General features: G+C 46.2%; 1 protein-coding gene across 7 annotated transcripts in view; it reads left to right on the forward strand.

Moving 5' to 3' along the window:
- The window catches only part of Vdr (vitamin D receptor), a 60,102-nt gene that overhangs the window by 2,779 nt on the left and 30,815 nt on the right, over window positions 1-26,508 (forward strand). For 5 of the 7 annotated variants that reach the window (XM_078014784.1, XM_078014783.1, XM_078014785.1 and 2 more), the window contains one exon: window positions 19,005-19,083. In XM_078014784.1, the coding sequence (XP_077870910.1) occupies window positions 19,005-19,083 (79 nt within the window). Of the gene's footprint in view, window positions 1-19,004; window positions 19,084-22,156; window positions 22,305-26,508 lie in introns of all 7 variants that reach the window. The other 2 variants (XM_078014787.1, XM_040280749.2) reach the window with 1 other exon arrangement.

Here is a 26,508-nt window from a genome sequence, read left to right on the forward strand (position 1 = left end):
CATCCTGGTTGAGATCAGCTTCTGGAACCTCTGCTAGAAACTTGCTGTTGCCTATGCAGCAATGGGGTTCTCCTAGCTACAGAGTAGGTCCAGGAAGTACCTGAATAACATTCAGATTTATTCTGGATAGGGACGTATTTGGCTCCAGCTTCTATTAGCTTTTGCTGCAGGTCTGTTTGGAAGGCAGGTAGAGGGAAGTAAGGAAATGATTGATGAAGAGCCTCTGTGTGCCCAGCGTAGTGCCAGGCCATCTGAGGAATGAAAGGAAGCAGATCCCAGCAGACCAGGCTCCTACCGCCAAGACAATCAGAGCCTCAGGAGGGGCAGCAGCCCTCTGTCTCTCCCTTCACTACTTTCCAGTTCTGGAGGAATCCAGCTGGACTGAAGCCATCTTGGCTGTTGCTCTAAACCATGAGGGCTTCATTTCTAATTAGGCTCCTCTCTGATTTCACCATCGCTTTCCCTGGTGTCAGTGTCCCTCTGAAGATGCTAGAGTGGTTGTATAATTTATTGTTCAAACTAGGATATTTTGGGGAGTGACTGGGATGTTCTGCATGATTTTTGCCAGGGGAATGCACATAAACCAAGACTGTCCAGGGCAAACGAGAAATTTTAATCATCCTAGTAAATGCCATTCCAAACCCAGCAGAGGTCACACACAGTGATGAGGGGACAATGGAGGCTTAATGTTGTGGGGAAGATGGGGGTAGTTTAATTTTAATAAACACCCCAGTCTGCTCCCTGGAATTATCAGCTAATTCCAGTCTTCTTCCCAAAGGTAGAACTGCTCCCAGTCACCTTCTCTCAGGACCCAACCCACCACCTATGTAACTTCCCTTCACCCTTGGCTTATGATTGGCCTCACCTTAGGTTTTCCTGCCCCACCCCTACCTCAGACAGGGACAGGAAGACCTGCCAACTCCTCTTCCGCTTCCCCTGGGGGAACTGGGAATTATAGTAGGGCCAAGACTCACTGGGCTCCATGCTTCCTCTCCCCTCTTTTCCCCTTCTGCCATCTCTTCATTTTGTCCTTCTAGCTTCCCAGACCTCTGAGGACCATTCCACCCCACAGGAAAGTCCAGCTCTCAGTGGGTAAACAACCAGGAAGGAAAGGGTAGTCAACCTGTCTGTATAGATAAAGAATGCAAGTCACTTGTAATTGTGATCCAGGGAAATGACAACCAAGATGGAGACTAAAACCAGAGAGAAGCTGCTTAGCAGGAGATGGAGTCAGTCCCCAGTCAGGACTGTTGAGAGTCCTGACTTTGGGGAAATGGTCCAGGGTGGGGACAGATAGTTCTTGCTCAACCCAAGCTTTAGGCGTTGGTGGCAGCAACAGCATCCTGTGGTGGTGACATGAGGAAGATAAACTGCCCTCACTTCAGAGTCCTTGCACTTTGTGGTCCAGATGCTTGGGGAAGGCTCCTTGGAGAGTCCCCAGAGGTCTAGCGTCTGCGTGATTAGGGCATAAGGCATGGCGGGAGCCGAGTCTCCTCTGTGACTGTGTAGTGACTCCTGTGCTGTGGCAGGAAGGAAGTCATTCTCATTGTAACACACGAAAGGGCAAGTGAAGTCCTCTTGGGAAATCCCACCTGGGAAGCAATTTGTGGAGAGGGGAAGGTGACAGAACTTTGGACTGGTGAGGGATGGCTGGGGTGACTAGTGGGTAAATGGCAGGAATGAGAAGCAGAATCAGTAGGCGCTCTGTGAGTCTGAGTGTGTGTCATGCCTTTGCCAACCTGCCCTGCAGGTCCCATGCCAAGGAATAGACTAAGCAGTGTTCCCAGAACCAAATGCCACACAAAGTCCTCATTCTGCACAGGGGAGAGTCCTGGTCGTGCACAGGGTGTGGACAGCTGCACCAGCGGGAAAGTGGAGTTGGGGCAGGACCCAAGGCCAGTTCCTGGGAAGCTGCTGCCTCTTGCTGGCCTTTTGATGACAAGCTTTGAGGTGTTATGCAAGGTGTGACATTCCAGACACTATGGAGCACCAAGGAAGCTCAAGGGTTTACTAGTGGCATATCCAGTGTGTGCCATCTGCTGGTGCCAGAGTTATAGCTCTAGGAACAGTGGCTTACTGGGCACTCATTTGGTGGCAGTTGCAGTGCTAAGAACATTGCAAGCGCAGCCTCACAGACCCATGAGCCGTGGTTCCAGTGAGTCAGGAATCGCTACTATGTTCACCTTACAAATGAGGAAACTGAGGCTGGAGAGGTTAAGCAATTGCCAAAGTGACATAACGTGTAAGAAGGAGAGTCAGGACTCACATGCAGGTCTGCAGGCTGCCAAAGCCTCCACAGAACTCTACCACCTCTGCATTCATAAGACAGCCACAGGGCACTCAGTGCCATGTCATGCCTATTACAGGCCTGCAATAAATATTTGTGAGCAGCAGAGTTAGATTTACTAACTAGTTTGAACAAGTTGACCTGAGAGCAAGCTCAGTTGGCCCAAAGGTTACTCTGGGGATGGTGGCATCTCAGAAGGCTACCTCTGCCAGCACCTTTAGACGTGAGTGTCTCTCTGGCAGTCTTAGGCATAGTCCTCGGATTAATATGAGGCATAAAAAAGAATCCAAGAGACGTAACATTGTACAGAGAGGTTAATGTTGAGGAATCAAATAAGAATTGAATGACATGGGAGGGAAATGTGAAACTTTTCCCATTTCAAACAAAGCACTCTACTGATAGCCTCCTATGTGCTAAGTGCAACAGGGAAAAAGCCCATCATCCCACCCATCAACAGGGAGCTATTCTCCACTTGCCCACCTTTTCTCCCTTCCTGGTTGTTCCTAAAGGGCTCCCAAACCTAGTTCTCCTGGAAAGAGAAATGGACTCTAACTTCTTATGACAGCCTCCTGCCAGGTCCTGTGCTGATCTCTATTCTCTTTTAATCTACACAGCTTTGTTTTGGGGTATTATAATTTTTGTCTCTCTCTCTCTCTCTCTCTCTCTCTCTCTCTCTCTCTCTCTCTCTCTCTCTCTCTCTCCCCCCCCTCCTCCTCTCTCCTATCATTCTCTTTAGTGTGTAGTTGGGGAGATTTTAGGTAATGCTGCTAGAAGCTGTGCCAGCAGTCTGGCAGAACAGAAGTACAGAGTCTAAGTTCAACTCTTGGGTTCAAATCTTGGCTCTGTCACTTTCTAGCTGGCAAACTTGGGCAAATTTCTTAATCTCTCCAAAATCTTAGTTTCCTTATCTGTAAATAGGGGATAATAATAGCTCCCTTGTTGGATTTGTGAAGATTAGATAAAATAAGTCAGTTTCTTGGCATAAACTGGGTCCTTGAAAGCATGTGCAGTTATTCAGCAGATGTGGGCTGAAGTCCTACTATGTGCCAGCACTATGCAAGATACTTGGAATTTAATGGTAGGGGGCAGGGGAGCTCTTGCAAATGTTTTTAAATTGACTATCCCCTAAACCTGTCATTGTGAGAAGCCCCACATGGACTCAGGAATGGTGTCCTGGTATTGAATCTGGCTAAACTCAGATTCAATAAGTTGATTTCTCTTTCTGCCATTTGTTAGATGATAAGCTTGAAAAGGTTACTTGTCTTCAATTCTTTTTGTTTATTGTTTTTTTAAAAAAACTGTGAAACAAATACATCTGACATACAAGAGAATATAATATGTTTATAGATGGATTTTAGTATAATATCATATAGTGCTATACTCACCACTAAGTTAGTAATGAAACATTTACAATATCTTAAAAGCCCCTTTCCCTCTTCCCATTTGCATCCCCCTTCCTGGTTTCCCCACCCCAAAGTGAATTTTGGTTAATTATTTCCTGGCTTTTCTTTGTAAGTACCATCTCTGTATGTTTTACAGAACAGCATGTTTGTTTTGTTATACATGGATTTGAAGTTTACACACATGTACTCTCTGTGATGCCCCTCTTTCATTGAGTATTGTATTTCTTTCTAGAACTTGGGATTGAACCCAGGGGCACTTTACCACTGAACTACATCCCCAGCCCTTTTAATTTTTTATTTTGAGATAGGGTCTTACTAAGTTGCCAAGGCTGGCTTTGAACTTGCAATTCTCCTGCCTCAGCCTCCTGAGTTTCTGGGATTACAGGCGGGCGCCCCTATGCCCAACCTCGGTGTTATATTTCTGAGGTTTGTTCATATGATGCACATTGGTGCAGTGCATTCATTTGCACTGCTGTGTAGTATTCTTTCATATGAATACCACAACTTCTATGTGCTCCCTCTTTTTAATGGACATTTGGGTCATTTCCAGTTCGGGGCTATTATGATGTGACAATACTGTGAGTGAGGAACATGGTATGCTTTTCTCCTGAGGCACATGTAAGAATCTCTGTAAGGTGCATACCTAGGAATGGAATTGCTGGCTTACATGGAATTCTGTGTTTGGCATTACTAAACAATGCCAAACTGTTCTCCACAGTAGTTATACCAAAAAGCACTCCTTTGAGTAGTGGATGAAAGGTCACATTTTTTCCATCATCCTTTTTCATGTTTGCCATAGACTTCATTTCTAAAATGAAAAAGTTGTATTAGATGAGTTTCTGTAGCCCCTTTTAGCTGTAATAGAATTGTCCAGGGGTGGGATATAGCTCAGTTGGTAGAGTTCTGGCCTTGAATGCATAAAGCCCTGGGTTCAATCCCCAGAACCACACACACACAAAAGAATTGTCCATGGATCCAGTACCTGGTGTCTGGCTTATACACTGTGCAAAAGTAACCCCCTTCATGCCTCAACCTGACTCTGAGAGCTCTGTGCCTCCAGATGCAGCTGAAGCCCTTCCTCTCTGGGCTTTCATCAGCAGTGAATGAGGAATCCCATGACATTTGGTGGCTTCTTCAGTTGGGCTAAGAGTGTCAGGTGTCAGTGCTGAGCTCATACTAGATACTCAATTAATACCTAATGAATTGTTTCTTGTCAAGTGGATGGGAAGGGAGATAAATTTTCCTTGGACATCAGTATTGAGAAAAGGACATGAAGTATCAGAACCACATGTGTGCTAGCTAAATCAAAGTACATGGAGCTGGATATGTGAGGGGATTCCCAACCATCCAGGGCTTTTGTATGTGTGTGGTATTGGTGACTGTACCCAAGAGCACTTTAGCACTGAGATGCATCCTAAGTCCTTATTGTTTTGTATTTGAGACAGTGTTGAGATTGGCATTTAACTTGTTATCCTCCTGCCTCAGCCTCCCAAGTTCTGGGGATTATAGGTGTGTGCCACCATGACTTGCCTGTCCAGAGCTTTTTGATCATTTAAGGGCTAGACTGAAGGTAAAGTAGACTGAAATTTAATAGTTTCCACTAGCCAACTATTGAGAGTCCAGCCTTGTTCTCTGGTGTTCTGTCTTGTCCCAGCTGAGAAGCTGGAGGGTTGAGATGAGGGAACAAGGGAAGTGCCATGGAAAAGAGGAGAATCCTTTCAGAGAATCTCCCTCCTCGGGTTGAACATACTACCTGGGGGTGCTGGGGAAAGGAGGTGTTAGATATACCCAGCATCCTGGTAGTCACATAAACAGCTAACTGCCCACCCACTCAGCCACCCACGCAACAAAAGAATGTGGCTGGCTGGGCAGTTGCTTGGGCCACCCCAGCTCTCAACTCTGTAATTATCCAGCCAGTCTGTGCCTGTCAGCTCCAGGGGCTGGCAAGTGCCTCTGCCCTGAGCCTCACCTTGGCTACCAGGCCCATGCCAGGTTCAGAGGCAGGGCCCTGCCTAGTCTTCTGCCCCCATCTCTACCCTCTGCTCCACCCAGTGGCTCTCTGTCTCTCTGCACCAACCTTTGACCCTTATGAGGTTACTGTATTATGTAATAGCTGGAAGTTGTATTACCAATGATTATGTATAACTTACTATGTTCCAGGAACTGTGTTAAATGTTTTTCATACATTTTTAAATTTATGCCTCTCAATAATCCTATGAGGTAGATATTATCCCTATTTTAGGAATAGGAAACCAAAGTTCTTGACTCTAAATAAAATGCAAAACAAAGGCTGGGGATGTGGTTCATTGTTTGAGTCCCCCTGGGTTCAATCTCTAGTACCACCCCACCCCCTGCCCCCCCAAGAAAAAGAGGCTAAATTGCATGCCCAAAGTCATTGAGGTACTAAGTCAGAACCAGAACTTCAATTCAGGTTTTTCTAAGTCCAGTGTGGATGGCTCCCTTCTTCACTTGCCCCCTGTCTTTGCCTGTAGTATCCCGATCACCAGCTCAGCCTTTGCCCTTCCCTCCTCGTCTGAGGAAGGCTGAAAAGAAGGCAGCATGTGGTGGCTGTGCAGGGTGAACAGGGCAGTTCCAAGCTGGCCACGAGATACTGGAAAACACCTTTAGGGCAGAGTTCTTTGTTCCAAATGGCTCTGAATTTCCGGGCTTCTGCCAGGGGTGGGAAGTTACCTCTGCCCAGCCTATTTGGCAAGCACACCCACATCTTGGGTGCCATGATGTTAAGAAATGGAGGATGGGCAGCCTCAGGTAAAATTCCATTGTCACGAACTCCATTTGAGATCTGACCGACTTTGTTGAAATCCAGTGTGCAGCCTGGGAAACTGGAGGCGAAGCAGAGCTACTTTGCCATTGGTTGTCTCTTAGTGAAGCCCTGAAAGGTTTGGAGGCTAGAAGGAGAAGTCAGTCTCACCCTGGGTCCTCCTGGAATGCCAACTGCTTGACATTCTGGGCAGGGCTGGCATGGAGAGAGGAGTACTTTGATCCACTTGACAGTCTATGACTGTGTGTTCAACTGTCCATTGTTCCTACTCTACTGTGAGGCCCTGAGAACAGAACTGGATCCCATCCCGTCACTTCACAATACCTTACAAATGTGCTCAAAAGATGTTTATTGGATGAAGATGTGTTTGTACATAGACTGGGCTCCATCCCCTGAGCTAGAAAGGAAGATTGAAGGGAAATTTCTCTGTGTGGTTAGATCATCTCACACAGCTGGGCTGAGCTCAGATGGATTCTCCTCAGTGTTTGTACCAATTGTGCACCATAACAAGTATAACATTTACTGAGCAGGTACTATGTGCCAGGTGCTGTGCTGAGCATTTGATATGCATTATCTTGTTGAATCCTCACACACCAAGAAGGTAAGTGCTATTATTTTTCTTACTTAACATTTGAGGAAACAGAAGCTTAGAGAGCGCAGGTAATTGGTTCTGGTTTCATAGCTAATGTCAGGGAGAAATCAGGAATTGGAGCCAACCAGGCAGGCTTCCTCCAGAGCTTATTCTTTTAAGTACTTGTTCCTGACCACAGACCTCTGTCACTGTGGCCAGGTTCAGGGGACCAGGGCCAGGGAGAGGGAGTGAGGCTGGAGGGGTACAAACCCTGATGAGATGAACTGGGGGGTAAGAGCCTGGTCTTGAGCCAGAGGATTTGCTGCTAGGATTGCAGTCCATTGTGGTTGCATGATCTGTTTTTTTGTTTTGTTTCTGTTTTTTTTTTTTTTAATATATATAGGACTTTTTTTTTTGTCTTCAAAAGTGAAATCTGTATTTGTAATCTCTGTTGGTGATGGGGGTAAACAGAACACATCTCAGCCAGGTTAGCCTACAAGCCTCTTCAGTGTCCTCTGGATGGTTTTGTTGTTGTTTACGTAAATGACTGCTATATCAAGACAGGGAAAACCCCTTTAGTGAGAATTCCTCACTAGAGGAATCAGTGATCACCACACATTATAATGCAGAGGGTTTCTCTCTGGTGAGTTATCAAGAAACTTTTCAGAATGAAATCCCTGAATGACTTCTCTTTACAACCCCCCTCCCTCCCCACCCCTTTCTCCTTCCCTTTCCTCCCTCTTTCTTCCTTTAATACTTGGTGTTTCCAGTTAGGGATTTCCCCAGAGATACTAGGGGGAAGATCATGTGAGAGAAATCAAAAGGGAAAGGGTCTCTAGGCATAACAAACCAAAGAAAAAAAAAAAAAAGATCAACAGCCCAGGGAAGGTTTTGGAATGTGCTTGGTGCACAACTTGCACTCTAGGGAAGTCCTTCTTGCCCTCTGTCCACCTCCTGCCCCACATGGTGCTGGGGATAGAAGCCAGGGCCTCAGGAGTGCTGGGAAAGCACTCCACTACCAAACTGCACCCCAGCCCCCGCATTGCACTGGGCTTGCCTAGGCAATGAGGACCTCAGACTGGCTGAGAGGATCATGCTCCATAGAATTCTTCAAGTTTTTTTTTTTCATAGCTTCCACTTTATATATGATACTATCCTCCCATTGCTCTTAAACACCCAGGGGAATCACAGTAACATAATAGCTAACATTTTTATAGAGTGTAACATTTTTTGTAACACCTTTTAAATATTTTTCTCAGCTGATACAATAACCTTGTATCTATAGATAGGCAAATGATATGTTATGCTTTGTTTGAGGTGTGGTAAAGTAGCAGGGATTTTTTCCCCTCTTCTTTTCATTCTATAAGAGAACAGGAACCATGGAGACTTAAAACCCTTGGCCCCCTCAGGCTTTCCCTGTCCTGCCACTCTCAGTGCCTACCCTGGAATCTACAGGTGGTAGCAGATAATTAGTGTTTGAGCCCTGGATTAAGATCCCCACCTCCCTGAAAATCCTGGCTCCAGGGAGAGTAGGGAGTGAGCATGGGAAGGGCCCTAAGCAGATGGTGGCCTGTGGCCAGCCTCCTCCCAAGCCTACCCCCAGTGCCTGTCACCCTGAGCTATTATTCCAAACGCTGGGCAGAAAATAGCTCACTCAAGGGAATTATTTTTGTCTGTTAAACTTCAATCCAGGGCTCCTGAAGAACCGAGTTGGAGAGTTGTTTTTCAGGTCAGGGAGAGTTCTGGGAAAAGAAGGGGAAGCAGTGGGTGGAAGGGCTGCCGCTTCTCCCCCAGGGGCAGAGGAAGGTGCCACAGCCTCTGGCTTCCTCTCATAAGCTGTTCCCCCTTGGCTGCTGACTGGCAGAAGGCCTGGCTGACATGGTGGCCTAGCCCAGCAGCTGGAGCTGGCTTTCACTCACATGTCCTTTATCTGAGCTCTGCTCTGAGCTACTCCATCAATTTCCCTCTTTAGGGATGTTTGCCTCTGCTGGGAAGAGTTTGAGTGATGGGAATGAAAGTTCTATTTCCTGGGACAGAGGCCAGGTGGGCAGCAGGCCTAACTCAAGGAGCTGGGGACTTCAGGAAGCTGACTGCTAGGAGGGACAGAGGTCCTTCCTCTAGAGACCCAGGGTTTAGCTCCTCCTCTGTCCTAGGGCAGCATTCATTGAAAACTGCTCTATGAATTAAATCTGCTCTCTCTTGACCTCTGGGTACCAAAGAGAAACAAGGAGGAGGAGCAAGAGAAAGATGGTGAATGGATAGTGCCAGGGAAGGTGGATTATAGTTTGGGGAGGATTCATGGGTCAGGTCAGAGGCAGCTCTTCTATCACTTTGTGGCTCTGGGGAAGAATCCTCCAGATAGATTATGGTGCTTGGCTTCATATGTTGAAATAAGAGGATTACCTTCAATTATAGCTTTGAGGGTAAGGTGAAAGGCTCGTATAATGTTAGCCAACAATGAATTTGGATTTCTGGTCTCAGGGTATGGATTGGGATTTTCCTATATCTATATGGGACTTTCCACCTATGTCCATGGTACAAGTTGTTTATGAGCATTGTGAATTTGTGCCTGGTACCCTTCCTTAGAGCAAGTCCTGGCAATAAGGAAGTGACCTTGTTGGCCAGGAGAGTAGAGTGGGCTGAGTGGCCTGGTGAAGGCAGGTTTGGGAACCTGGAGGCTGTTTGGTGTCAGCAATCATGTACCCAGCAACCATATCTGGGCACCCTGGACAGATTGATGAATGAAGAAAGGATTGACTGGCGATATAATGGTTGACCAGCTTTCCAACTTCCACCTGCCCTTGTTGAACCTATTGTTTTTTTTTTTTTTTTATTTTCTCTCATGAAACTTTTTTTTTTTCTTGTTGAGCTGGTCTGAAGTTTCAAGAACTCTGTCCTCTGCCCCTTCCTTCCAACTAAATTACTAATGGTTCTAGTCCCAGGTTAATGGCTCTAGGTGTATACCCATAAGACTCTCAGTTGTGCTGCAGAAGAGACCAGCTGCTCTGCTGTCCTCTGGGATCATTTCTCAATGAACCAATGAGAGAGAGGCCCCATTTTTATTTTCTTCACAACACTGATACTGGAATCTGAATGGGCTTTAAAAGTCTTCAGTTCCGAAATGTTATTACAGTAATTTTAAATTCCTGGAATTTAAGACTCTGGGTTTACTAGAAGTTCTCAGTAGAGAAAAGAATGGAATATTCTTCCTGCAGGTTTTTAAAATGCATGTGACTGGTTGATTCATCTCTTCCTGGTGCCTTCCTACGTGTTCCAGCCATATTGGACTAGTCTCTCCACTTCAAAGGTGTCCTTTCCCTTTTGCTTCTCAACCTTCACATGCATACTATTCCTAATATTGGAACTTTTTTAATCTCTTACCACTCTCACACTAAACTCTCCTGCTCCTTCCAGTCCTTGCCGACTGGAAGACCTCCTCCAAAAAGCCTGCTCTTATCTCTTCTTACCAAGACAAGCCAGGGGCTCTCCTGTAAGCTCCAGTTTTCCTTTGCATCATAGCATGTGTCACACTGAATTGGAGGGTTCTGATTTTCTTCCCCTGTAGACAATAAATTCCAAGAGGCCAAGGCCTGTGTCCTGCATGCTATTGTGATTCCTGCTTCTAGTACATATGTTGCCATGTAGTTGGTGCTTAAGCTAGGTAGAGATCACCATCAAAGATCAGACATCAGGGGCTGGGTTGTGGCTCAGAGGTAGAGTGCTTGCCTAGCATGCGTGAGGTACTGGGTTTGATACTCAGCACCACTTAAAAATAAAATAAAGACATTGTGTCGACCTATAACTAAAAAAATTAAAAACATCAGACAGCAGCCAGGCTGGTGGTGCACACCTGTAATCCCAACAGCTTGGGAGGCTAAGGTAGAAAGATCACAAGTTCAAGGCAGCTTCAGCAATTTAGCAAAGCTTTAAGAAACTTAGTGAGACCCTGTCTCGAAATAAAAAATAAAAAGGGCTGGAGGTATGGTCCAGTGGTTAATTGCCCCTGCTATAACTGATGCCAATCACAGTGTAAGGCCGGGGAGACCTTACAAGAAGAAATGCAGCAGCCTCTCTGCCCTCCAAGGAGGTCCCCAAAAGGAAATCCACCATAGGATAACCAGAAACCCAATGAGACAGAAGATCTGAAAAAGCTCTTTAGGAAGACAGTCATTCTAATCAGAAAGTGGGTAGAAGCTAGAGTTGACTTGGAGTGACTGCTGCTATACTCTAAAGTAAAAGGGAACCTCTCACTTGACCTAGGCCCTGAGACACTTCATGAATATGGGAAGTATCCACACCCTCACTAATAATCCAAAAGAAGGAGATGATACCTTTGGGTAAATCAACCCCATCTGGGTCTGAAGTTCCCTGTCCATCTCAGAGTACCCCAGGGACCCTTCTCTGATTCTGACATAGGCCTCAGAATCTACCCCAGAATAACCAAATGGCCTTCTCAGGCCTCTAAGAGCTGAAGTATCCAGGAGCTCAGAACCAGCCCAGTGTCTAGGTCTAGCCTCTTCCTGCCACCTGCCAGCTCCAGCCCCTTGCACCCACCTCAGCCTTTCCCTGTCCTCTGCTTTCTGCTGCATGCGCTGGCCGGCAGGAGTCGGGTGAGGGCTGCTGTTGTCCTGATGACATACTGGGGCCTTTCAGAGGTTGTCATGTTTCAGGTGCTGCTAGAGTGAGAACAGATGCATAATAGGGGACAAGCACAAGATGATCGGGAAGTGGGAGGAGGTGACACTAGAGGAGAGAGGGAGAGAAAGAATGATGGGCCCAAAGGGTTAGTATCAGTAACACCTTGAGGACCACAGGCCTTATTTTCCTTGTGGAAGGAAAGTCGAGATTTGTAGCTCAGCTTCTCTGCTTTTGGGGAGAAAGATTAAAATGATCCATTTCCATCCACTTGGAGCAGCCAGAATTTTGGAAGCCACAGCATATGGGATGGTCAATTTTTTCTCAGATCAGCAAAAATGTGGCTTTCTGGGAAATGTTTGTTTGGGGTGGACCTTTTAGGACCAACAGCAGATTTCTGATCCTTCACAGTGCTTCTCTGGGGCCTGCAGCTTTCCCCCTCATTGTCCTGGGATCTCCAGTGATACTCTTTGCAACACAATTCTGGCAGTATTAGCTAACTTTATTAGCTTGCAGGTACGAGGCCCCTGTGTGAGTGTTCCTCAAAGGTCAGCCCACAGCAGCCCTGAGAATCAGGTACTGTCATATCCCAATTTATAGACAAGGAAACAGGAATGGACTTGGGGAAGCTGGACTGTGGTTAGTAGCCAAGGGTACCCAGCTGGTCAAGGTGACTAGATGTAAGCAAGGGATCTCAGGCCAAGGATCACCAGTCCTAGGAGCTGGCAAGACCCAAGATGGGGATACTGACCTGTTACACAATGCAGGGAGAGTGAGTTATTCAGAGATTTCATGGGTCCTACAAGGAAAGTGAGTGGCCAGGTTGGATTGAATAGAGAGGGGAGGGCCTTGGAGTAATCTGTCTGAGACAGATGGGAACTCAAGCCTTAGAGGTCGCAGCATTAAGACAAATGCTTAGCCTGGAGACAGGCACACAGGGATGCCAAAAGTGGGCTTGAGTGTGTCCTGGAAGAAAGCAAAACTCTTTGCTATTGTCTCAAAGGCTTTGAAAAAAAATTAATGAAAATATCATTTAGTCATCAGCTGCACCAGCAATAGCAGTTTTTGAATTCTCAGAAAAGGCTGGACCTTCTTTCCCTGTATTTTTGATGCTTTCCCTGTGAGGTTGCTTAGTCTCTATTTCTTGGTCCCCAAGTCACTGGACAAATAACCTCCTTAGTCCCATTGACTTTTGCCCATAGCAGATACTTGAGAAATACCTCCATCCTAGTATCTCAGGAAAATCCATCTAGAGTAGGGAAAGACAAAGCCAGGCAAATCCCACTTCTCTCTAAAATACTTTATGGCTGTCTTGAGTTCTTGTCCATTTCTTTGGCCTTCAAGACTGGAGCCAGAAGCTGGACTTGGTCAGATGGGAGCGAGTGATCTCATCCTTTCTGATTCTCTGTATTGGTTGTAAGGAAGGAGTCAGTGTTGGGTAGTTCCTGTGAAATCTTCATCAGGGCCTCTCATCAGGCCTTTCCATAACTCTCCTCTGCTGAATAGTGAAATACATACAGAGCCCCATAGCCATTTCTCCCCCATGCCACACTCTTCTAGAAGCATCTGAGGCCAACAATTAGAGTCCTCCAAACTTGACCAGAGTGCAAAATGGGGAAACACATTCCCCTATTATGTGGCCTTGAACAAGTCACTTGCCCTCTGATGGCTTCGGTTTCCTCGGCTGTAAAACCAGAGTGATTGGTTTTACAGTTTACGATGGGGTCGATTCCCTATGCCTCACTGGCCACTGTGGTAGCTGCCCATAGTTTCCAGCAGTGACAGGGCATAGCCTGCCTGTTACCTGGAGAGCAGTAATCAGCCCAGAAATCTTGTTGACAAAGCTAAGGGCAGAGTTTCCACTGGAAAAAAAGCAGCTTGCAGGAATAATTGTTGCTGATAAGAAGTGGAAACTACTTAAGGAAGCCATGTGTCTACTGCCCCACTGCCTGGGGCCTCCTGCCTCTGAGTTCTGCTCAGCTCCAAGATGTTGCTCTATACCCAAGAATGATGGGACAGTCAGCCAGGAACGAGTCTTGGTGAATGGGAGTTTAGAGCCCGTTTCTATGGAGTGACCCACTAGCCCCTGACACTGTATGGTGTCAGTCCATGACTTTAACAGATCATCAAAGGTGATGCATAGACCCAAAAGGGTTGATTAAGAACCACCTTCAGGAGTTAACTCCCTCCTGCCACTACTGAACGATCTGCCACTTACTTTCCCATTGCTCAGCTGGTGAGTAAGTATGTTTGGTAGGCCTTACAAATGTGTTTTGGGCTGTGGTACTGAGGGCCATTCTCCCCGGAAACCACAGAGCTGCAGACAGAGGAGACAGGGAGCATTGGCAGGAGCACAGGCAGCTATGTACATGCTTCCAAGGGCCCTTTCCCTGTGCTGGGAGCTGCTTCCTAGGTGAAGGCTGCTGTGGCCGATGTGGTCTGCTCTTAACTGCCTTACTTCCTGTTGTGGGAATCATGATCATACCTAGCAAGTTTATGAAGTCTCATTCAAAATTAATGATAGCCCAGGCTGTCTTCCATCCTCTCCTTCTCCCCCTACTATAAACATGGGCATTATAGATTTTGGGGTGGGGGTGGGTAAAAAGAGATTGAACTCAGAGGCATTCAACTACTGAGCCACATCCCCAGCCCTATTTTGTATTTTATTTAGAGATAGGATCTCACAGAGTTGCTTAGAGCCTTGCTTTTGCTGAGGCTGGCTTTGAACTTGTGATCCTTAGGCCTCAGACACCCAAGCTGCTGGGATTACAGGTGTGTGCCATCGTGCCCCGTAGATTTTTGTATTTTTTAATGACAACTTTCTGACTGATGGGAGAAAAGTGTATTGAGGACTAAGCTTCTTTTTCTAATTTTCACAGTGATATTAATTAGTGGCCCCTCCAAGTGCTCCTCTAGAGGCCTTGTGTAAATGGCCTAGAAGGTTCATCTTCTTAGCTATACAGAGCTGGTCTAGGACCAGCAACTGAAAACTACAGGGAATATTTCAGCTGTGCATAGTGATGCATTTTATAAGCATACAGTCATTCAGAGAGAGTGGATTGCTATGGGAGATGGCTCTCCATTAGGACACATATTCAAGCACAGGCCAAGAAACCCTTTGTTTAGAATAAGAAGGGATTTTAAGATGGTTGGAAAAGGTAGTGCTAAATTGTCTTCTAATCTTGCTATTTTCTGGAATGACTAATATCTGTTGTTTTTGCTTTGGATCTTGTAGCTGTAGAAAATGATTTTCAACCATTCTCACCCGTGTCTAAAATATATATGTATGGAGGAGCTGGGGAGACAGTAGGACAAAGAAGTAGCTTACATACAACTGACTATTTATACAGTACATCCTCTCCCCTCTTTCCCTTATTTTTTCTCTGCCCACAGCACCCCCCTGCCAGTTTTTGTTGTTGTTGTTGTTGTTGCTGTTGTTGTTTTGTTTTTTTTTTGGTGGGGGAAATAATGCTGAGATTGTTCTGGACAAAGAAAATGGGCACATGCTGGCGGGGGAGGGGTAGAGAAGGAAGAAAGGGCATCACCTTAGCTAGCCTTGATAACACTATGCTTCAGTTACATGATAGAATAAAGAGATGAAAGATGAAGAGCTGGGTAGGTCATACAGTGCTCAGCATGCCATGGCCAAGCCAAAAGGATGATGAAATGAAAATTGTCAAGAAGGGTGGACACGCAGATCTGTTTGCTCCAGAGAGAGTCCCACATGTGGTTCCCTCTGTCTGTGCCAATTTTTTTAAAAAAATATTCTATTTTAGTTGTAGTTGGACACAATACCTTTATTTTATTTTTATGTGGTACTGAGGATCGAACTCAGAGCACCGCACGTGCTAGGCAAGCACTCTACTGCTGAGCCACAACCCCAGCCCCTATATGTGCCAATTTTAAGAAGAAAAAAAAAAAAAAAAAAAAAAAAAAACTCTTTCTCTGTAGTGAAATTGCTTAGCTTTCTATTTCTTTCTAGAAAGAGTGGGAACTTTGAGCCAATGTCAACAATTAGAAATTCCAGTTTTGATTACTCAGATCCCGTACTGCCTGAGATCCCTTCTCCTGGGTACCCATTATCCACTGGGGTTCATTGGGCCACATCTTTCATGCCTTTCCTGGTCATTAGCGTCTGAGGATAGTAGTTCTCAGTTGCTCAGACAGGTATGTTGGTTCTCGTCTGAGGCGTCAGGGAGAAAGCTCTGTGAATGCATTTCATTGGAGTCCTCATCATGATGGGAATTCTGGTCTTTGAGTCACACACTTTCAGAGCTGGAAAAGACATTAATGGTAAGCCTCTTGTCCACCCCTGGGTCCTCCTCAGAGTCATAGCCATACCATCCTCGGGACTTAGAGGCAGGTCCAATCAATGTGGTAGAGCTAAAATGAGCCCAGAGCAGGAGGGAGATGAGGATTTTGATCCTTGTCTTCTCAGGACACCCTAAAGCCACTTCTGAAAAAAAAAAAAATCTTGGGCAAGGCTCTTCCCAAGGATGCCCATTGAACAGAAGCTGCAGGAAGATGGGTGCCTGCTGTGTGAGTCGACAGGCAGACATGTAGGAGAGGCAGTGGTTGTGGTTTCTGTGACTGGAAGGAACTACATGATCTTCTCATTTCTTGCCGGGACTGGGGTCAAGGCCAGGGGCACAGAGAGGTTTGGACATGAGATTTAGTCTCTGGAGGAATGGAAGCAAGGGACTTTCTGCAGAGTTGGGCTCCTTCCTCCTGCTTCTCCAAAGCTCGCTGAGGGTTTCAGTATTTCTAAAGCAGGGTCAGGAAGGGGTTGCAAAAGCAGTGGGATATTTTCTGTACTCAGAACATGATTGCTGGTGGGTGTGGGAGAGCGCATGACGTGATTAGGGGACGTGAAGTGGTTTTTACGACCTGTCCTCTTTTTCATTCTGTGTCTTTGCTCTACTTTCTTATCAATCTGCCCTTGGATCTAGAAGTTCAAACTAGGGTAATCGCTCCTAAAAGAGTCATCCAGTACTGAAAAGTTGAGTGGGAAGGAAGGGGCCATATGTTGAACAGAGCTTCCCCAGATGAGGGGCTAATTGGTGGAAAGCAGATCCTGACTGAAGCCTGCCATCCCCTGGCCTGGGGATCCTTGGAAGGAAAAGAGCCACAACATTCTTCCCTCATGATCTGGAGATTGTTCTCTGCATTGTTCCCTGACTTCGTGGAGGTGAAGGGTGTCCAGGGCTTGAGGCTGGGGAAATGATTAAAATATTTCTCTTAGGAAATGTAGCAGAGTGGAGACTCAGAGCTAAGCTGCCTTGTTTCAAACTCTGGCTCCAAAGATGATCCACTTTCCCATGCTTCCATTTTCCATTCCTAAGATAGAGATAATAACAGGACCCTCCTGATGAGTTGTGGTGAGGGTTAAATGAGTAAGTATGCATGAAGAACTTGGAGCAGGACCCAGTACAGAGCAATAGGTGCCTGCTCTGATGATTATCGATGAAAATGGGAGGCCAAGGAAGAACTTGGGTGTTACTATCAGCCTGCCCTCATTTGGCCTTGCCTGGTACCACCATTTGCCTGGCCCTGGGACTGGCAAGTCACTCAAAGTGCCCCAAACTTTGATTTTGCCGCCTTTGAAATGGGACTACTCTGCACCTCCCAGGACTGTTGTAAGCGTTAATTGTAATAAAGGGTGCAGCACTTACCAGGCTTGGCAGGCACACTGTGGATACTTTGTAACTTTTTTTTTTTAAGTTCAAGAGTAGTTATCACCTCTGACCTCTGAAAACTTTAGGATCTGAGGACAGGAAAGCAGTGGTCCTCTCTGTTCCCACTTTGTTCTCACCCCAGTCTTCCTGAAGATTGGGTAGAGAGCCCAAGAAATCCATAAGGCTATTGAGTAGAATCCAGAAGAGCATGGTCAGCCAGGGGACATGGGTCATGTGAGCAGAGGAAGCAAAGGAGAGCATGTCCCTAGCAGGCATACCTCCCACCACCCATGGCCCTGGGAAGTAGTAATCCCACCACTCAGCTCGTCAGTCATCCTCACAGAGGAGTACTCTTGGGCTCCACCGGCATTTTCCTTGGATGTTCCCTGGGGGCTGGCAGTACCTGACAGGTGGCAAATGGGCTCAGTGGCTAGCAGTTCTAGGATTGTCCCCAAGTCTTGGAAGCCCCTTGGAGCTCTCCCCTTCCCTGTCTAGTCAGGTCACTAGGAGAGAGGGATCTCTGAAGGGAAGCAAAACCTGAGTGACAAGACCTCCCCACCTGCGGTTTGGCTCAAAGGCCTGTGCCAGGGTTCAGGGTTGGGTAACTACATAGCTATGTATTTCCCCAGTAATACATCAAGAAAGGGAGGAAGTGTGTGTGTGTGTGTGTGTGTGTGTGTGTGTGTGTGTGTGCGCACGTATCTTATCTGTCTGTCTCATGGGTAGAAGTGGGGAGGATGAAATTCTGCTAGCTCCACCTTGGTGACTTGTCATGCCACTAAGACCCAGAGTCTGGGCACCAGAATCAGCCCTCCCTCAGCCTTTACCAAGACTGGAGTGTTAGGCATGTCTGGGAAAGAGCTAAAAGTAGCAGGAAACATCCTGTTTGAAAGCAATATGTTGCTGTTTTTAACCCCTGCAGCATCTGCTCCGCCTACACCCAGGCTCCACAGACAGGAGACCTAGACACCTATCTTTGAAGCCATCCCAAGAGGCCAGGACCCCGGGCAGCCATCTCAGCCCTAGTGGTTCCTAGCTTCTGGAGAGTCCTCTGCCATCCTGCTTGGGGAACAATCTCCTTCCCCCTCTCAGCAGTGTTCCAGGCCACCCTACGGCTCTGCTTCTCAGGGCATCCTCAAAACCTAGGGATGCGAGCAGTGGAATGAACAGATCTCCTTTAGAAAAAGGTCCTTCCTCCCTTAGCTATGAGTTGAGGAGGAGGGCCTAAGCAGGGGGGGGAAGGTGTTTGCATTTGCCCAGTTTGTTCATTCATTCGTTCATTTATTTGTTTGTTTGATTATTTATTTATTTATTGTGGGTGCTAGGGATTAAACCCAGGACCTCACGCATGCAGGCAAGTGCTCTATCACTGAGCTACATCCCTAGTCCACATCTGCCCAGTTCTAGTTGCCACTCTCAACCCTTCCCATTCCTTCATGCTGCTCCCTGCCTCTGGTTGCCACTCACCTCCCACCCCATCACCTCTTCCAATGACAACATGGCATATCTGCTCCCGTGTCAGTCTCAAGTTTTCAGCCCCTGTTTTGAGGCCTAACGTCCCTGGAAAGAATCTTGAACTTTGTGCTCCTTGGAAGACTGCCTGGGAGATTAGCACAAGACTAGATAAAATGTCTCCCCTTCTTCATTTTAGGGTCCTTGGTTGGACGCATCTGTGAGACCTCACAGAGGAGTACTCTTGGGCTCCACGAACCTGCTCCCTGCTCTTTCAGGTAGGTATGGCCTCATCAGCTGCAACCTCCCTGGCTTGCTGTTTTCAAGGGGCAGGGATATGTTATAGGAAGGGGGTGGGGAGGAGAAGGAAGGGAGTATACTGTCTGGGCCTTTGCAAATGGGGGTCAACAGAATGTGCAGCTGAGACCCACAAGCACATGGGGTGGTGGCAGTTCAGAGAGTGGCTTGGCAAGGAGGGGAACCCCAGGGCGTCTATGTTTGACATTTCCTAGCCAGCTTCTATCTCCTCTTTTTCCTGCCCCCTGTAGTCTCTGCCTATCTCTTCTGGTACTTTAAGTTCTCAAGCCACAGAACTCTGGGCCCCTTCACACCTGGACTCAGGCCTTGGGCGCTGGCTTTCTATGGCAGCAAGTAACCCCAAGCAGGGCTAGGGCTGCTCTCAGCTCTGTTGAAATGGTCCTAATCACTGTGACTCTCTAGCAGCTGATCCAGCCTTTCTGTACAACCTAGCCTAGTGCCTATGCCCTTGCCCCCATGCCAGGAGACCTCCTGACTCTCAGACAATGCCTCAGCCCCTGCAGGACTGCAGCTTGACATACCATGGGATTGTAAAGTTCCAACTCGCTTGTGTCATAATGTCTCCATTGAGGTCATGTGCTGCTGAACCCTTGTTGAAATGATTTGGCTAATGTACCTCTCCACCTCCTATTTTTTTTTTGTTTTCACCAAATCCACCGGATGTTGGGGAGTCTGGATGACCCAGACTCTGAAGCAACATCCTGATGATTCTGAGCTTCTTCATGTCAGTCGACCAAAGTTAAGCCACAAGCATCCTAGACAATTTCTCCTATTACCCCACTATGGTACCGGGCTCTGGGATCCCTGCCTACCTCTTGGATGCCTGTTATGTCCTAGAAACTTACAGAAGTCAGCTTGGACTTGGAATAGTCTATGGGGATGTTGTTGACTGACCCAGAGGCAATTTTTCTTTTATTTTTAATTGTTTTAAAATTTAAAAATATTTTATGTATATGTAGATGGGCATATATGGCATAGATATTGCTAGGCACAGTGGCATAAACCTGTAATTCTAATGACTCAAGAGACTGAAACAGGAGGATCCCAAATTTGAGGCCAGTTTCAGCAATTTAACAAGGCCCTAAGCAACTTAGTGAGGCCCTGACTCAAAATAAAACAATAAAATGAGCTGGATACATAGCTCAGTACCCTGGATTCAATCCTAATACCAAAAATAAAATAATAAAATAAAACTAGACTTTGTGTTTTAGTAGAGAGAGAGAGGAGTTTAACAAGTATAACTCTAACTATAAAATGGATGGGTAATAGTGTCATCATTATTACATTAAAGTTCCCAGAAAAAGAAAAGCTGAAAGAACAGGTTAAGGGATCATTGTTAGTCTGATCAGGATTCCCTCCATCCCTTTGGGACTGACAATGACATATCCTTGCTTATCTGCCCAATTTCCTTCCCTGAGCACAAAGCTCTTTGCAAAATTGAGAGAGAGAGAGAGAGAGAGAGAGAGAGAGAGAGAGAGAGAGAGAGAGAGAGAGAGAAGAGAGAGAGAGAGAGAGAGAGAATATGGATTTGTTTTGTCCATTTGGCAGTAGGTAGTAGTTGCTGGAGATGCCTCCAGGTCTGGGCTTCTCTGAGTCTCGCTTATAAGGCGGTGGGAGCAGCAGCATCTACCTGGGAGGAGTGCATGAGGATGCGGTGAAATTAGACTCTAATGAGCCTTCCTATTCCAAACCTGGTTCAGAGACTAGTCATCGAAAAGCAGCTCAGCACCCCACCTTGAGAGACCCAGAATCTACCCCTTTCCCCTGGGGGATGGGAAAAAAATGGTGGCCTGGGTAGGGATAGGGATACTCATCCCTTCTTTCTGGCTTTCTCTCTCACTTTTTTTTCTAATCCTGAGTAACCTTCTTGTGTTAGGGCAGAGGAGCCACTTAAACCTGTGATGTCCCTTATAAGGATTCAGATAAAATGGGGAAGCCAGAGCGGAGGCATAAGCCTAAAATCCCAGCAGCTTGGGAGGCTGAAGTAGGAGGATCACAAGTTCAAAGCCAGCCTCAGCAACTTAGTGAAGCTGTACTAAATCTAGTGAGACCCTGTCTCAAGATTTTTTTTAAAAAAGGAGCTGGGGTGTGGTTCAGTGTTAAGTGCCCTTGGGTTCAATCCCTGGTACCATCCCCCTCCCCCCCAAAAAAAAAAAGATATAATGGGGAAAACTGGAAGGTAGCAGAGTCTGAAAGCATTTTGGAAAGGGCTTAGTGTCCCAGAATTGGCTCTGAGCCTAACAGCGGTTGGACCGTGGAAGTGGCAGGCGAAGCCAAGGGCCCAATCTGCCTAATGGAAGAGTGGTTAGCCACTTCCTGAGAAGGGCTTCCCAGCGTTGTGACATTTTGTTCCCTCTCCCCTTCCCTCAAGTGTGAAATCCATCTCTAGATGATAGTGCCTATTTATAAAAGCCATCTCTGAAAACAAAATTAGTTAATTGTATATGACTCACATTACTCAGAAGGTCGTTCAATATAATGTTAAATGTTATTGCAAAAAAAAAAAAAACAGGGGAAAAGATTTTTCTTACCTTCATATCAGGACATGCTGCAAGGAGCAAGATCTGGAATGACAAGGGTTCAGGGATGGGCATTAGGGGGCTCCCATTTTTCTCTTGAAGGGCACAGTGGGAAAGATGCGGGCATCTGCTACTGAGGTGCAGCTGGTACCAGCATCATGTATGTGTTCACTGGGGTCACCTTTCTGTGCACCCTATGAAGTAAAATGCCTTTAGATGAAGACTGTGGGGCCATAAAGAGGTCGAGTACCTCACCTGAAAGAGCCCTGCTGATACAGTATTTGAACCCAGGCAGTTTGATTCCCAGCCTTGCTCTGAGCTAGCTGTGGAAGGAAAGCCACACAGTGAGAGCTCCGAAGAACTCATGCTCTGTCTTGGGTCCCAGGGAGCTGCCAGGCTTTGCTGAGCTCTCTGGCAGGATGGCAATGCAAAAGGATGCCAGCTGGCCCTGGAACTGACTCTGACCCTGGAACTGACTCTGACCCTAGCTGTGGCCTGACTACAATTCTTACAGGGATGGAGGCGATGGCAGCCAGCACTTCCCTGCCTGACCCTGGTGACTTTGACCGGAACGTGCCCCGGATCTGTGGGGTGTGTGGAGACCGAGCCACAGGCTTTCACTTCAATGCTATGACCTGTGAAGGCTGCAAAGGCTTCTTCAGGTGAGTCTCTTACCAGGTTCCCCTGTGGGCAAGAGAAGATGAGCAAGATTTTCCCTTGAAGAGGACCCCTGCACTTTCCAATTCTCCTTCCTCATTGTGTCCATGGAACATGCCAGCCCTCACAGTCACTGGTAGCAATAGGGCTTTGGTAAGAGGTTTCTTCTTCCTACCTCCTCTCAGCTCCGGCTGTGGTCTCTATCCCCCTAAGAAGTTGCTTTCCTAAGATGGTTGTGTTTCTGTTCTCTAGCCCTTGAACCAGACACCTGCACTGACTCATGTGGGTCTGTCCTTCTTCTCCTTGGTTGATGGATTGAAGCTTCCAAATCCAAAAGTCAGACAATGACTTTGAGGAAGCCCCAGAGCTTGGCTTCAGAGCTTACCTTCCCATCCAATCCAAACTGTTCCTTGGAACAAGGGAGAATGCACCCCTGGCTGGGCCACTGTGTCTGATTTGCACCCAGCTCCTTATCCATGGCTGGCTTGTCCCAGGTTGAGTGTCTAGGCAGTGCCAGGAATGTACCAGCATTCCCAATTGGGTTGATCAGGGCTGGTGTCTCTTCTAGCAGCCTCTGCTCTTCTCGGCATTACAAATGCAGACAATCTGGGGAAAGTGCTAGGAAGACTGAAGGATGCTTCTATCTAAAGGCACAGAGGGAAGATGGGAAAGTGATGGATTGTTTGGTGGAAGTGAGAACTATAAAAAATTAGCATTTGGCAAATATTAGAAAACAACAGCCAGGAAAAATCACCTTGACTGGAGGTGGGTAAAGAGGAGAACGGGGCTCTAACCACCAAGAGAGGCAAGAGCAAATCGATTCTGGAAAAAGGACAGGATTCTGAGGCCTACCTGGCCCCTGCCTGAACTGACAAACTCACCTGACCTTGGGGGCAGAGTAAATCCAAGTGCAGGGCCCTTGTGTGGGACTCTCCTCCAGCTCCCCACTCACCTACCCTCTGCCCAGGAACTAGCAGGCCCAGGGTTTCATGGCCCTGAGCAGTCGCTGGGCAGCAGGGTTTCTGTGGGTGCTAATTGCCTGTTTGGCCTGGCACAGGTTGCCAGCTTGCCTTCCTGACAGGCTGTTCCCCAACTCGGGGAACCAGACCAGCAGCATCACTGTCTCTGGGTCCTGTTGCCACATCTGTCAGTCCTTAGGGCTGAAGCCTACACTTCCCCTAGGGTGGGCCTTCCAGAGCTTGGGCCCTTTATACTAGGTACTACTTAGACCCCTTCCTGCCAGGGGCTGTGAATGGGGGGGGACTGCCTTGGAAGAGATAACCGAGGAGTCTAGGTCCACACTTGAGAGCCACTTCCTGGCATGCAGTCAGTCAGGAAATCATGGGCTGCAGGGCTGGCTGGTGCCATTCATTGTATGTCCTTGCTCAGATAACTTGACTTCCCTGTGTTTCAGTTAACTGATTATATATGAGTATTAATATCTGACCCCTCAATGATACAAATTTAATCTGGAAATTAATGAGATGACCTATATAAAAGTGCTTTGAAAAATATGAATCTCAATATAAGGATATGATTTTTGAGCCTGATGAGCCAATACCGATGCCCTTAAGCATCCACTAATGTCTCCATGGCCATTCATTCTCTGGCCATGCTCCTTGTGTTTTGTTTTGTTTTCACTCACTTCTTCACCAGATTTGAAAGGACTTTGGGTAGGAGCTGCCAAAATGGAGATTCTCACCAAATAGCATATGTCACCAATCTGTAAAGAAAATGTCCCCAACAGCTATTTGGGCTGCTTGGTTAATTTATGAAGCTTCTACCCCCAAATCACCTGATTCTTTCCATCTCTGTCTTCCCCTGGGATCCAGCTCTCAAAATGGAGCCCATAGGTGATCACTTGTTGGATTATGACATATTGGAGGTCTGTTCCTCACTAGGGTAGCTCTAACTCCTGTATACCTGTGGTTGCTGCCCTGAGATAGAACACTGGATGCAGGAGCCTCAGAATAGGACTGTTTGACACCTCCAAATGGTGAGAGGATTGGTCCTGACATGCCCAAGGCCAAGTGTGGGAGATGGCAGAATGGACAGGGGTGGTACATTTGCACATGCATCACATGCATGTCACTATAAATCAATAATACAATTGTTTTGTTTGAGAGCACATGATGCTACCATAACCCCCTCAGCCCTTCTAGACTGGACCCCTTAGGGTCTGCTGCTAGCTGATTACTACCACCACTGCTTTCAGGGGCTGCCATTGTGGGGAGCAAATTGCTTTTGTCTTGTTACTCTTCTACTTACCTTCTAGCTTTACTCTCCCTGTCTTGGTGACTGAGCCAGGCTGCGCTTTTTAAAGAGGCAACAACATCTCTTGCTGGGCACGGTGGCTCACGCCTGTAATCCAGCAACTTGGGAGACTGAGGTAGAAGGATAATAAGTTTAAGGCCAGCCTCAGCAACTTAGACCCTGTCTCAAAAAATACAAAGAAGGGGGCTGGAGATGTAGCTCAGTGGTAGAGCACCCCGGGACTTAATTCCCAGTAACACAAAAATAAATAAATAGCCAACATCTTTGAGTTTGTCTTGAATATTGTTTGATCTACAAATAAAAGTAAATAAATAAGCACACAAACACACAGATATACATATAGTTGATCTTCCTTATTTGTAGGTTTGTGCTTGAAAATTTGCCCACTTGCTAACAAGTTATCATAATCAGTACTTGAAGTACTTTTATGGCACTTATGGACTTGTGCAGAAATGAGTCACCTGATGCTATTTCAGTTCTCATACTATAAACAAGTGGGGTTTTGTTTGTTTGTTTGTTGTTTTAGCAATTCACTTAGTGCTATATCTTTTTGAATTCTTTTTTTTTTTTTTTTTTTTTTTTTTGGTGATTTCAGGACTTTAAATGGTTCCCACACACAGCGCTGAAGTGCTGCTAAGTATTTTTAAGCACAAGAAAACCATGAAGTGTCCTAAGGAAAGATCACGTATGTTAGACAAGCTTCCTTCAGACATGAGCTGTTGAATGTTGGCTCAGTATTAATAAATCAACTGTATATTAAGTAAGGCACCTTTAGACAGGAAAGTACATATAAATCAAGGTTCTTCAGTTGATGAAAATGTGACCAGCACCTAACCTAGTATTTCCCCCAGTATTCACTAACCCAGTGTTCACAGTGACTTTATAGATCATGATGACTGTGAATAACAAGAACTGATTTTATTTCCATCATGTCCCCTCTTCCCCACCCCCTTTGCTTCTCCTCCTTTGCTTTATTCAAACTTTATTTGGAAGTTTTTCACGTTAACCAGTTCAAATAGTTGCTTAAGAATCTTGTTGTCACTTTTGTCTGTTTATGCAGTTTGGGTCCCAGGAAGTAGCTGATACCTTCTCTGTGTCAGGCACCCCCTCCTCAGGGACTCAAAGATGAGTGACACTAAGTCCTTGTTCTTAAGGAGACTCAACCCTTATCATGGAAACTCTTGGGAAACATTGCTTTAATGGTGGGTCACTGGTTGTTTTCCAAGCTCTGGAGACTGGCCATCATATTTGATCATTTTAGTGTTTGGTTTAGCTTCTAAGATACTCAAGCTAAATTGCTCTAGGAGCTAGTTAAGTTCATCCCAAGATAAGTCCAAGTCTCAACTTAATCAAACCAAAGGGCAATTATGAAGATTAGAAGATTGGACCATTGTTCTATTGATTTGTGGTCAGGAATTAGAGGTCATTGCTGGTCAATTCCTCCTGTAAGCTATTTCCTGTTGCATCTGCTTCCTACTCTTCTGGAGAACGTGGACTTTGTCAGAGAAAGATAATATTTCCAACATGAATAAAAGGTCTGTCCAGGTACGCTTGTAGATGGTTGAGAACTTCTTAGCTATGCGTTAACCAGAGCAGATAGCAAGAGGAAGGACAAAAATATGTAGATCTATTACAAATTATATATAGTGGATAATCCATATATATGGATGTAAATGAATCAAGATTGATGGTGAAGTCTAAGAGGTGATCTTGGGAGGTAGGTTGAGAAACAATTCATTGTTTGCTTCTCTATCTTGTCTTCTTCCTCCCTGTTGTTACCTCCTTAATTAAGACACTGTGACGCTGTTTTCTGCAAACTCTAAGATAACAGACAGGGTGGAGAAATGTGTTCTTGTTTGCTAGCTCAAAGTCCTCAGGAACCTTGTTAATTACTGGTCCTGTGGAGAGCAGGGTCTAAAAAGCAGACTTGTAAGT

This window comes from Ictidomys tridecemlineatus, chromosome 6, assembly GCF_052094955.1.
Source record: "Ictidomys tridecemlineatus isolate mIctTri1 chromosome 6, mIctTri1.hap1, whole genome shotgun sequence".
Classification (NCBI taxonomy): Eukaryota; Metazoa; Chordata; class Mammalia; order Rodentia; family Sciuridae; genus Ictidomys; species Ictidomys tridecemlineatus.